This window comes from Lemur catta, chromosome 17, assembly GCF_020740605.2.
Source record: "Lemur catta isolate mLemCat1 chromosome 17, mLemCat1.pri, whole genome shotgun sequence".
NCBI lineage: Eukaryota > Metazoa > Chordata > Mammalia > Primates > Lemuridae > Lemur > Lemur catta.
Genome location: NC_059144.1, coordinates 5,936,834 through 5,950,664, shown reverse-complemented (window position 1 = coordinate 5,950,664; position 13,831 = coordinate 5,936,834). Strand labels below are relative to the sequence as shown.

The 13,831-nt window shown below is 41.6% G+C and overlaps 1 protein-coding gene across 4 annotated transcripts in view; it reads right to left on the bottom strand.

Moving 5' to 3' along the window:
- Window positions 1-13,831, bottom strand: part of NSD2 (nuclear receptor binding SET domain protein 2) — an 89,108-nt gene that overhangs the window by 31,659 nt on the left and 43,618 nt on the right. For 3 of the 4 annotated variants that reach the window (XM_045529191.1, XM_045529193.1, XM_045529192.1), the window contains exons 6-9: window positions 10,622-10,766; window positions 7,683-7,801; window positions 5,371-5,452; window positions 3,794-3,918 (exon numbers count right to left, since the gene is read on the bottom strand). In XM_045529191.1, coding sequence (XP_045385147.1) covers window positions 3,794-3,918; window positions 5,371-5,452; window positions 7,683-7,801; window positions 10,622-10,766 — 471 coding nt within the window. Of the gene's footprint in view, window positions 1-995; window positions 1,195-3,793; window positions 3,919-5,370; window positions 5,453-7,682; window positions 7,802-10,621; window positions 10,767-13,831 lie in introns of those variants that run through there. The other variant, XM_045529194.1, reaches the window with a different exon arrangement.

Below are 13,831 nucleotides of genomic sequence, written 5' to 3'. Positions count from 1 at the left end.
GGATAAAAATAGAATGATGGCGATTTTATTATTTTTATTGTTAGACCGTTACCGTCACAACAGCGAACCATGTAGTCCTTGCCAGGCACAGGCGCCCTAAGTATGTTACATGCGTTACATCATTTAATGGTTTGGAACAGAAGTATTAGTCAGAAAGTTTCATTAAAGGTAAAACACAGCTGAAGAGTCTGCTGAGAATGAAGTGCAGGCTATTCACATGGTACTGTGACTAGCATGCATTCTGCATCTACGACCTGAAGGGCAAGTGAAGCCTTTTCCTCGCCATGCAAACATGCGGACAACCTGGGGGCACGACACCAGGCTGCTCACCCAAGATTAAGACACTGAAACATGAGGGCTGATGTTCTATAAAAGCAAGTAATGAAGTGGCTGGTATAAATAACCTGATTACAGTATCCCTTAGAGATACACACACACACACACACACACACACACACACACACACACACACACACACACATACATACATCTGTCCTTGAATCAAAAGAGTTAAATGGTTCACAATGATACTTTAAATGGTATTTTTTCCTAAAAATTTATTATATCTAGTGTCATAGTAAAACTGTTTAGTAAAAAAGGACAGAATCAAAACTCTTCCTGCCTTTTATGCTGGAAATTAGTTTAGTATCTACAGTCTTGAATACATTTCATTGGCAATGAGAATAGTAGACAAAGACCCCTTTTAATGTGTACTATTTGTTCTTTGTTTTTGAAGGTACAGATGCTGACACTTTTCAATAAAAATTCAGTAAGTTATGAACCAGAGGAGAAAACGACCTCTAGCAGGACCACCCCTTCTGTGCAGTGTCACTGTTGCAGCTCTGGACAGCCCCTGATTGAAGGGCCTGCTTTTCAACTGAAATCTACATTGACCATTGGAATATGAATGTGTTTCTGTTATGAGATGAATGTGATTGAGTAAATGGCCTTGATTAGGTATCTTACCTTGGTCTTAAAATTTGTTATCTGTTTTCTTCATTGTATGTGTTTATTAATACCAGTAAAAACAGATTATCACACATCTTCCATAAAATGATTGTGATAGAAATGTCACTTAGTGTGTACGATGATACACCACCTGCAGCAGGCATCCTGGAATATTACATCATTTTAAGTGCAGTACAGGGCAGCTGAGTTCAAATCCAACTTGACTGATGTGGGCTCCCATAAAAGCTGTTACCAGTGAAGGCGAAAAAAATAAGAATTTGCTCTACTAAGGGAATAAGAAATGAAGTTACAAAACACTTAAATCACATTAATTCCTTCACAGGCCTTTGTCATGCAAGTGTGTAATTTTAATCTATTCTCTTCATCGGGGTGATGTAGCACCATGTAATAATTATTCCAATATAAATTTTATTCATCATATATACCTTTTCCAAGAGGAATTTAAACCACAACATGACCTAAAATGTCTTGAAATACCAATCCTATGAAAATCTCTTATTTCAATCAAGTGTGATGAAAGGAAGGAAATATAAACATGCAAAAGGTACATAACCCAAATAGGTGGTCAGTCTGAACCCCCAAAAAGCAATTCCCATGGTCACTTATGTCAGAACCAGGCCCAGAAGTATTTTTTGGTTTTTTTTTTTATAACACTACACTTTGCCTCATACTGCTAACAGGCATTCAGCATTATATACATTGTAAACATTTACTACAGTTCAGTAGTGTTAACACATTATAGACAAGTCTATCTGTTTGACTAAAGCTGTTTTAATTAATAGTATAATTCTATAAAAATTAACTTTAATGTAAAATTTATATAAGCCACACAAAAGTAGCCTAATGGAAAATGCCTAGTAATTTAAATATTTTTATATAAGGAACATAATGCATACTATGGGATCTATGCATCACCTTCAAATGTAAGAAGGTATATGAATTTCATGTATTTAATATATAATATAAATGTATTTAATAATCTATTCTAAAGAATTTAAAATCAGTTAAGTCTAATAATTATAAAATGTTTTATCTAAGTTTCCCCATGTTCAGAACAACTGTCTAAGCCAGAAAGATTAAACTCCCCTGACTCACAGGCATGCCTAACCAGTTTGTTCAGCCTTCACCCTTGCCCATCTCAGCCCATGTGTTACTCTAAACCAAAGACTCTAATACACAGGATTTATGATCAGGAACCACAGACAGGATTTCAGCAGCCTCAGTGTTCTTTCTATTGTACCTGACAACAGTATACATAAAAACTCACCCAGATAAGTGGACCAAAATATGATACAAAAAAAAAAACCCTCATTAAAATTTTTTTTAAAACAAAAATGCCAACTTAAATGAAAGGGTCTAGAGAACTAGAACTTTTTATTTTTAATGTTCTTTTGGAATTGTAGACTACCTTTCATTTAATTTTCTAGGATACTAACCTGAATTTGGACAAGAAAGGAAAAAGAAAAAATTTTGCATAAAATTTGGCTTTTCGTGTTTTAGTAAGCTCCTGGAAGTTCAGTAAGGAATTCTTACTGTATTTTCTCAAATCTGCCCAAATATAAGAAATGTTTAGTTATCTATACATATCAACTATAAGCCCCAGTCCTACATATGTGAGCAGCTCTTGACCACTACTGAGTTGGTTTGAGCCACTGAAGAAAATTCCACTCAAAGGAGTAGAATTTAGTATTTGCACCAGCACTGAGGGTTCACAACGGCGAGGGCAGCGCTCTCTGGGCAGCTTCATACACTGGAAGGCCTATCCCTTCTCTAACAGGAGGAGACAGTTGAGGCACACCCCATCCCTCCTGGGGACCGTGGGCCTTCTGACCCAGCACGAGTAAGAGGCCTATCTAGCCTCTGCCTCACTATCTTATTTCAAAAAGGCCTATCTCCTCATAAATATAAAAACAGGACTCATGTTTACAATGAGAAAAACAGAATCACAGGGAACAAGATAACAAGAAATTAAAACTTCAAAGCAAGCTGCATGAAGGTTATCACTAAGATCAGGAAACCAAAACTACCTCTGGATAAAAAAGTGGTCACATTTACATTGTGTGGCCATCTGTTTTTTGTTTTGTTTTTAGCAATGGCAAAGACTTTAGATCTGATAATAAAGTCTAGATGTCACGTTACAGTGATAGCAGGTAATAGCCTCAAATAGCTATTATTTTGCTATCACATATTTTGCAAGTCCAGAAAACAGGAGTCATATTACAATGATAGTTCTGACTCACCTCAACACTCAAGTAACTAAGAATATGCCAGAATTTAAAGGACCAAAGACATGGACCCAAAGCTATGAAACGCATGAGGACAAAGAAATCTCTGGCTTCCTCCACAATCCTAGGTCTGGAAGCCACAGGAGTTCAGTGTGGCATGTGAGCCACTCTTCACCCAACTGGTATAAGTGCACAATGACCAGTGTCAGCTCAACTGACACAGTGTGTCATGCTAGAACCAACGCAGACTTACTTTCATGTGAAAACTTACAGTGTGAGGATTATATGAAACACAACATTTTAAAGACAGATTTCAACAACAAACTGCATCCAGACTGAAGTATATATGAACATTTACACATACACTGTGTGTGTGTATTTATATTTAAAGCGCTCAGACTAAAATAATGCACTATTTATTTCCATTTCATTAATTTTAGATAGTTAAGAGGACTTAAAACTCACCTACATTTATGGAGAACACCATGTTATGCTTATTAAGTGTGACCCATTACTCACATTGCAACTTGGTAGCTAAGTGGCTGGCCTTCATATGAATGCCATGGTTATCATCATGATTATTATCATTATTATTTTACCTCATTCTCAGTTAAGGATGCAGAAGGAGATGAACTTTTGCTAAACCCAAGAGCTGAAGATGCTGTCGCAGAAGCTCGATTTCGCTTCTTCAGTGGTTTGCATGCATCAGACAGATTTTTCGTTGCTGTAAAATAATTTTGGTTTATAAAATAAAGTTTGAAATCTTAAACCCTCAATGTCTTTACTGCTTTAAAATTACCCCTCAAATAAGTGAAGTTCTAATGATGAATCTTCTGGGTTCCTCTGTCCATCTGGCTTAACTTTTTATCATGGAAAAATCTGAATATAAACAAAAGCAGACAAACTATACAATGAACCCCATGTCCTTGTTGCCTGGGCCCCAAGACCATTGACCTGAAGCTAATGTGGCTCCATCCACACCTGGTTCCACAACCTCCTGCCAGATTATCCTGAAGCAAATTCCACACATATCATTTCATCCATGGAAAATTGAGTATAATCTCTAAAGCATAAAGTTTAAATATAACCACAATACCACTATCATACTTACAAATCAAATCATCAAATATCTAGTCAGCATTCAAATTTCCAATCACTCATAAATGTTTTTTAACAGTCTGATTGATTGATTGATTGATTCTTTTAAAGAGACAGGGTCTTGTTGTTGCCAAGCTGTTCTAAAATTCCTGGGCTCAAGCCATCCTCCTGCCTCAGCCTCCCAAGTAGCTGGGACTACAGAAGCATGGCACTGCACCCCAGCTAATTTTTCTATTTTAGCAGAGACAGGGTATCTTCTTGCTTAGGCTGGTCTCAAACTCCTGAGCTCAAGTGATCCTCCAGCCTTGGCCTCCCAGAGTGCTAGGATTACAAGCGTGAGCCACCGTGCCCAGCCCTGTCTCTTTAAAAAAAAAGAAAAGAAAAGAAAACAAAACCACCAGTAGTACAGCACCTCATGCAAAACAATAAAAACAGCCATTCCCAGTCTCCACTTATTCTCTCCCTTAGGTTTTGTTTTCCTTTCTAATTAAGAGTTAGAGAGATAGTAAGCCTTCCTTACAAATTATCACACAGTATTTCAAAAAGATAACTAAAATGGAATATGATTACCCTTTTTATTATTTTGATAGTTATTTTTCATAAACATTTTAAGCTAGCTTCTTTAACATGTGAAATAGAAATAACTAGTCATTACTTTTAGTTACACAGAGGATCAGGATACTGAAGAATGGTGAAATTTATAGCAACAATTGGCACTATCAAGTAAAAAACCTGAAAATTTCTGGTTTAAATCACTTCTCTAGTAAAATTTTAAATTGAAAACAATACAGCCAAGTAAAACATCAGTAGAAAACTTCAATAAAATTTAGCCAAATCCTTAAAACAGCTTATACATTAAAATAGTTTATTTCTCAGCTACATGAGAACCTACTTTCCTTCTTACTCTTTTGGGTTATAGCTTAATTGTGGATCCTTCCCCTCCCCTGTTCTCCTTCCTCAGCCCCTCCTTCCCCTCCATACTCTCAGCCCACCCCCCACTGGGCCACCCTGTTCACCCACCTAGCCCAGCCCAGGCACCCAGAATTATTCAAGAAGGAAGGAGCACTGGCCACATTACCTGCCTGGCTCTTGAGTGAGGAGGCTGCCTCTGTGGCCTTGTAAGAACTTGTTCTGGCCGTTTTGTCAGTGATTGTGTCTCTCTATTATTTAAAAAAAAAGAAAGAAAAAAAGAAAAGAAAAAGAAGAACAGACAGAAAAGGAAGGAAAGAAATCTCATGTGAATAAAAATACAGGTTGAAAAGTTTCATGACAGAAAGTTTTTCCTTTGGAAATGTGTCCCGAATACACAAGTCATCCATGGTTGTCCAATCTCAGAATTTTTTTTCCACGATCTGGACTAATTTTTTCTTTGCAACTCCAGCTCTCACATCTGTCAGGAGGGTGATCTGGGTGAGTCATGTTGTTAAGATACCTGACATGAGTTGTATTCAACATGCTTCCTAAACATTCCACCAAATCCAAAGCAGAGTATTCATTTAAGGAAATCTATCCTTCTACTCAAGAGGTGCCCAGTTAAGTTAAAGTCAGCAATGCCACATTAGATCCAACATTACTTGTCTAATTCACTACATTGAGCATTTCCAATTTGAGACAAACTTCAGATATACCTAACAAAGATCAGTAAAACACATTTCACAACTGAAATTAGCAAAAAAACCAAAATAAAATAAAAGACAGAGAGAAGGGATCATGAACTGAACATTTTGTCAAGATTTTGAATAATGTAGTTGAAAATGCCCTGCCTCCAAAGCACTAGGGAAGTACTGCCTAGGGGTTACCCTGCACTCAGGAGGCAGGTCCCTGTACTACTCATACCCCACATTTCCCACCTGCCTGAGAGCAGGGCAGGTGGACAGGATGCCGGGAGTGAGTGGGGGGCGGTCATAAGGACTGTGCACAAAGTAGCAGGCGAATGCACTTGGGACAGTGCCGGCACATCAGAAGTACTCCACTCACATTAGGAATCATATGTGGTGTGGCTTTAGGGTTGTGAAAACCAGACCAGAGGAGATAACACTACTTTATCATGTGCTATTTCCTCAGCTACTACTTAATAAAAATATTTCTACCTAGCTACTTAATGTGAATTTTGCTATTTCAAATGTCCAGGATCATACTTTTTTTAGGGATATTATTTACATACATATTTCAAAGCAACCAATTTCAGTATGATATCCAGCAAAGGGCTGCTCTAATAGTAGGTGACTAGAGGAAATATTAAGGATGTGCTTCCTGGTAACTGCAAACTTTAGTGACTCCAGGTGAATTTTACCTAGCTTATTACTGAAAACTTTGATCATTGAACAACCCCATCTGATGGCAGGTGCCCCAGAAGAATGCAAATGCTTCCCTGAACTACAAATGACTTTAAAGAAATAAGATGGAGGATGTGGTGTCTACACATTTACACTTTAGCAATGTGAGATTTATCTTCCGTTCTCCAAAATAAAACAATAAAAAGAACATCTTAATTTAAATCAGTAAAAGACAGGATGAAGCTTTACTCAAAAGTGTAAGTACATGACTTCCCTGTCAGAACTATTACTGAATATAAATTCAAATTAAAGTTCAAAGTCTATTTAAACTTACACTTCATGAAAAAGCTAACTGACCTCAAAGATGGTTGAGATAACTGACACTGCATCATATGCTCAAAAAGGGCTCTGTTTTACTATATGCATGAGTGCCATATGCTACACAGAATAATCCAGTGTTTCTTTGGTCAGTTTCACTCCCTTCCGGGTCCCTTGATACATGCTGGGAATATGCTCAGAGTCTAAGGACCTAGGGCTGCCTTTATGTGAAGCTAGGCCTTCATATCTATGCTGTTCCTTTCTCTGTTGCATGCAATAGGCCTGTGCAGCCTGCTTAGTATGCCCACTGAGTGAATAGTAATGTGAATTACTAATGAACTAAATGAGTTCATAAATCTATTTTCAATGCCTTTAATGGATTCTTTAACTTTTTAATGAAGTATAATATATATCTTTAATGGACTTTAATGTCAATCCATTATTTACACCTTGAATATATAAGTCCTATAGACAAGAGTTATTTTTAATATACAATTTTGTCCAATCCAAAAATCAAGTATTACTCAAAGTGTTTGGATGTTTGTTTTCTTGGATAGCAAATTATCAGCAGTTTCTGTGTTAACATCCCAGGATGATAAAAACTTGCTTTCTTCAACAGCCTTTTTCAGTGGGGTTCATGAGAAAAGCAAGCCTTACTTGCTGAGTGCCACCCTTGGGAGAGCTGGGAAGACCACTGCCTGTGTCCTGTCTGCATTCTCATGTAGGGAAACACTGGCACCAAGGGTCACATGGTACATGTTCTAACAGGCCAGGCAAACCCAGACCATATAATTACCTTCCGAAGACTGTGTTTGTCCGTCCTGAGTCTTTTCCTGGGTGCATCCTCAACTTCAACCCCATCTGTAGGGTCCTGTGTCCTCTTTGTGTGGTTTCTTTTTTTCCCATTTAAGTTACCTTAGAATGGGGAATGGGGGAAATTTACATGAAAAACACTCCAAAAGCTGCCCTCCAAAGCTTCAATGCATAGATCCAGCCCATGACAGATTTCCTATAATCCTGCTGATTTCCAGGGCTTATGTCTTACACATCAAATCTCAACTGGGGACTGAAAATATTTTATCTAATCTAGAGATTATTACATTGATATTTGTTATAATAATTATATTTTAATGTATTATAGCATTAAATTTCAATATAACCCAATATTTTTAAAAATCTCTTGTTAACATTCAAATTTAACATGTAGAATTTAAGTTGAACTTTAAAAAAATATACAATTGCCACTATTTATACAATACTTTAAATAAGCATTTTAAGTAGCAACACTACATTTATATCTGCAAATTAAGGGCTTTCTACATGTTTACTTGACTTGTGCCACATATTATTAGGTGTTCCCAGGAATATCAACTAATGAAAGACCTAACGTGTCCAAAAAGTACTGATCTTGAAAGATAAAATATGAGAAGAGTGCAAATTCTAAAAAGATGATCAATTTGAACATGCCAATGTTTATTTTAACCACAAATCCAGTATTTTCATTTGCATGACTGCTTTACAGAGGTTCAGGGTTTTTTATTAACAGATTATTCATCAAACATCTTGTGAAAAGACACTGTCATCCTCAAATCTCACTACTTCTGGGGACAAAACACACCAGCACAAGAGTGCTAAGCTCCATGGCATCCAGCATGGCCTTTGGAGGAGGTACAAGTGTCCTTGCCCTGGGTGCCAACATGTGCAGAGCCTCACCTTGGGTCTGGCCTAAGGTTACTGCTAGAGAAGAACCAAGCAACCAGAGAGCTGGGCTCCAGACTGAGGTGATCAGGGCCCAGCAAGCTGCCCTCACCAAGCTCTGCTCCTACACCACCGCAGGATGGCCGCAAAGGCAGCCTCAGGAGAGGCCTGCAGAGTGGTGGATGGTAGGAGCCACTCAGCCACTGCCCTAACATGAGCACCAAGCAGCACATGCAGCCTGACTCCCTAGAACCCTCCATCAGCATCTGCTCATTAAACCAGACACTTGCCAGTGGCAACATCAACCTGCTGCCTCATCTTCCCACAAGTGAGGTGAACTCACAGTCCTTCACATAAGCACCTTCTGAGTACCTCTCCCTCTACCTAGAATGAGGCAGCAGCTGTTTAGTACAGAAATAAGCAGTATGGGCAACTGTCTGCATTTCCAACACTGAGACAAAGGGTCAGGTCACACACAGGCATCGCATACCATCTTTGTTGTTCATACGGGGTTCACCTGGAAGTCAAGGACAAAGAGCAGCCAAGAACCAGTGCACCTGACACACGCTGTGGACAGAAACCCCACCTGTCCCTTCTCCTGTCACTAAGTGGTCAGGAACAGCCCAAAATGGCAAAATGTAATACAATCAGATTCACACTTACTCTTCAAGAGTAAGCTGAATCTGGCTTCAGGAAGACCCAGCTCATTTTTAAAGAACCAAGTCACTGAAAAGAGATACTCCTCTAAATTTAGTGTACTGATAAAGGCTGAGGTGAACTATTGCCTTTTAAAGAAAATACACAAATCCTGAATATCCTTGCTATTCTAAATCATAGTATTTGCAACGAACACTGAGCAAACCGAATAAGATTTAAGATTAATTAGATAGCTGATGAGGAGATCTAGAAAGCCCTAAAACAAGATAAAAACATCTGAAGGAAAGAAAGGTGATAGAGTGCATGTGGGATACCAGCCCAACACACACAGTGCGGCTCCATGGGCGCAACTGAGCACACCAAGGCAGACTGTGGTTACTTCTGGGCCTCCTTTGAGGTGGGTCTTGAAACACTATGCTTGGCCTCTCCAAATCTCCTCAATGATGAGCTTTGAGAGATACAGAATTTTTACTTTAAACAGAAACCCAAATACGTCACACTTATTTTTACATTAAAATATCAGTTTTCCACAACTTACGTATCCAAGCACACACAGATCACAAATCTGACCACTGTTACACATTTTCTCCAAATCTTACAGTGTTGTCTCCCAACTCTTACCAATGCCTGAAGCACAGCAGTACTTTTTTTTTTTTTTTTGAGACAGGGTCTCACTCTGTTCCCCAGGCTGGAGTACAGTGACACAATCATAGCTCACTGCAATCTTGAACTAACTCCTGGCCTCAAGCGATCCTCCCTCCTCAACCTCTCAAAGTGCTAGGATTACAGGCATGAGCCATTGTGCCCAGCCCACTTTTTGTTTTTAAACTGAAGGCCTAGGAAGAACCAAAAGACACCCAAATTTAAGGTCAGTCCAGTCACCCTTCTCACTCTGCAAGCTCTCAAGCCAGTAGGGCAGGAACTACCTCCATGCTAGGGCAGTGCACACTGAGACTGGCAGGACAGCTCTCAGCAGCATGGGAAGAGCAGTGTCGCTGGTAACCACTGGCCTGAAGTCTGACCCAGCCACATCCCATAGGCCTGGAGTCCTGGAACCACCTGGCTCCCTTCCGCCTACCCTACCCCTCACGACCCATCAGCAGCAGTGACTGCAGTGCCCGCTTCACTTGGGGAAAAGAGCAAGGGACCCATAGGCCAGACAGAGGATCACATGGAACAGCTCTCATGATGAGTAGGGAAATGTGCACAGCAGAGGATGCTTTAATTGTGACCACAGGCACTCTGGCAGCTGGCCCAAACACCATGGGTCAGAGTTGGGGAGATGGACACATTTCCCTACAGTTCCAACACCAGAGCTTAGTTTGCTACACTTCACATGTTGCACCTAAGCAGAGGATACTAGTGCAGTTTTCTGTTTACCAGAATCTTCTTCAGACTGGGCAGGGGTCACTAGGGCAAACTTGGTGTTATAGCGTGCTTTCTGCTTCTCATTGAGCATGTTCCACTGGGATCCAAGCAATTCTTCAATCTCCTCACCTGAAGCATCTGGGTGCTCAGCAAACACCTGTGAACACAGGAAAGGGGTGTAGTAAGGAGGTTAAATGCATAAAACTCAAACCAAATGCATGGCCCTTCAGAACTTAGTGTGTAACATTTTTACTCCCACATCATGAAACTATTTCCCATAAAAGCTTCAAAGAAAAGGATCTAACTGACGCTGTGACTCCCTGAAAATTCATAAATGAAAAATAGCGCTGGTAAAAACAATGCAAACATATTTAGGTAAACATAAGAAATGATAAGTGGCAAAAAGAGAGAAAAAAACTATACTTTTCCAAGATTGATAAATCATTTGTAAGACACAGTTTCCAGGCTAGGCATCCTTGAAAAATCAGCAGTAGTGTGAGTCCCACACAAGTGCCACCTTTGAGCATGGAGGTGAGGAGGCCCAGGTTGGCACTCTTCACTGGCCACAGCACCCATCTTTCAGGCATGAGCCCTGGGTGGGCAATAAGAACAGTACACCCAGGAGTATGTCCCGATTTCTGTTACAGCCCAGGCCAGCAGACGGAAACAACCACTGGACAGCCAAGAGACAGGGCTTCCCTGGCCTTCCAGCCACACGGGCTGCTGGCACCTGCCTGCTAGGACATTACTACAGATGCAGACTCCCAAGCCCTGCCCCAGCCCTGCCTACCAGGAATCTGCATTTTGACAAGGTCTCCAGGAGATTCATGTACACATGGAGGTCTGATCCCTGGGCTCTGGGCCTTGGCTGCACATGGTGACAACCCAGGAGTTTTAACACCTGTGATGCTCAGGTCCCACCCAACACCAATTCAATCTGGTGGGCCTGGCACAAGAGCTTTAAAGGTTTCTCATGAGTTGTTAACGTGGCCCCAAGTTTGAGAGCCATAGATCCAGAGAGTAGGGGACAGCCTGTTTCTGTTTGGCTGATGAGCTAAGAAAGATTTTTTTTTTGTTTTGTTTGCTTTTGTTTTTGAGACAGAGACTTGCTCTGTTGCCCAGGCTAGAGTGAGTGCTGTGGCGTTATCCTAGCTCACAGCAACCTCAAACTCCTGGGCTTAAGCAATCCTTCTGTGTCAGCCTCCCGAGTAGCTGGGACTACAGGCATGCACCACCATGCCCGGCTAATTTTTTTTTCTATTTTTAGTTGTTTGGCTAATTTCTTTATATTTTTAGTAGAGACAGGGTCTCACTCTTGCTCTGGCTGGTCTCGAACTCCTGACCTTGCGTGATCCTCCCGCCTTGGCCTCCCAGAGTGCTAGGATTACAGGTGTGAGCCACCACGCCTGGCCCGAAAGATTTTTGTATTTTCAAACGTCTGAAAAAATTCAGGAGAATATTTCATGATATACTAAAGTTACAGGAAATTCAAGTATCAGTGTCCATAAACAAAGTTTTATTGGAACACAGTGCCATGTGTTTGTTTCTGCGCTATCTGTGGCTGTTTTCAGGCTACAGCAGCAGAGCTGAGCAGTCAGGACAGACACCTCATTGCCCACAAGGCCCTGGAAGATTGCCAACTGACTCAGAGCACTGACCAGCATGGTCTGCAACCAGACCTGACCAGACGTTGGCTCATCCTCAGCAGTGTGTGAACATGGGCAAGTAAGGTGTTGTCTCTGCCTCTGCTCTGTGAAACCAGGGCAGCAATGCTCTACCTGGCAGTTGTGTGGAATCAGTGGGTTAATGCTGGCTGGTCACCATCACCACCTAGACCAACCACCTGTGCAGCCAACACAGGTAACCTCTGCCCCTAAACTCAAACCCCTCCTCACAAGGCAGTCACCACAGGCAGCTTCTCATAGCCTCCCATGCTACCACCTGGTCTTCTGCTGCCTGGATGAGTCACATGACCACCCATCCAGCCCTCATCCTGCTGTTGCTGCACCCCTGCCTAGACACCAACACCACCAACACCTACCCACCACCGCTCCAGACGAGGGTGAATGCCAACCTACAGTCACGCCCAGCCTGACTGCCGGTGACCTCCTACCGCCAAGATGCCAGTTCCAACTTTGGCTCTGATCTCTTGGTACTCAGTTCCACTAGGGAACCCTATGCCCCCAACCACTGCCTAGGCATTCCCAGCCCCTGTTATGAGCCTGTGGGGCTCCATTCTGCCTGCTGCACCCACTGCTGAGCTCACCAGCTCTGAACTCTCCAAGCACCAAGGGCCATCACAGATCATCATCCAGCAAAGGTTCCTGTACAGGGCTTCAGATCCACAAGGTACCCCCCAAACACAGTACATTCCTTTGTGGACCTGCTGCCCTTGTTTTAGCCACTAACCCTGAACACCAGTGTCCCCAATTAGAATGAATCATAACAGCATCCACAGCTGCTGCATCAACAAGGGTTGGGACCACCCTTCCTCTCACATCTAAAACCTGTGCTGAGCTGCGGCTCATAGATCACACCCCTCCTGCACCCCACCAGCCCCTCACACATCTTCTCAGAGCTTCCTTTTGTTTTTAAACTCCAGAGAAGAGTGCTGCAGCCCAGCTCCCTCCTCTGAGGTGGCCCCATGAGCCTGCCTACTAGGGCATTACAGACATCCACCATGCCCTCTCTCGAATCACCTGCTGTGGGGGAAGCCAGCTCCCGTGTCATGAAGACACACTAACAGCCCTTCGGAGAGGGCCACATGGTGAGGAACTGAGGCCTCCTGCCAGCAACGTGAGTGAGGCAGGCACCTCAGAAGCAGATCCACTGGCCACAATCAAGCCTTCAGATGATGTAGCCCCAGCTGACACCTCGACTGCAACCTCATGAGAGAGCCTGAGGTAGAACCACCTAGCCAAGCAGCTCCCAGATTCCTGACCCACAGAAACTGTGAGATGATAAATGCATGTTGTTGTTTTAAGCCACTAAGTTTTGAGGTAACTTGTCATGCAACAATAGGTAACTAATACAAAGGCATATACAAAGAACAGAGACATAAATCATTGGTTCAACTCTAATGAATCTGTAAAAATTAAGATCAGGGAAGGTGGAAAAGACTTTAAAAATTGGAAACACAGGCCTAAGAAGTCTGCTAATGAAATTGCTGCTACCTGAAACCTTCGGTAAACTTTTGCATGCAGACAAAATAAGGGCACCACG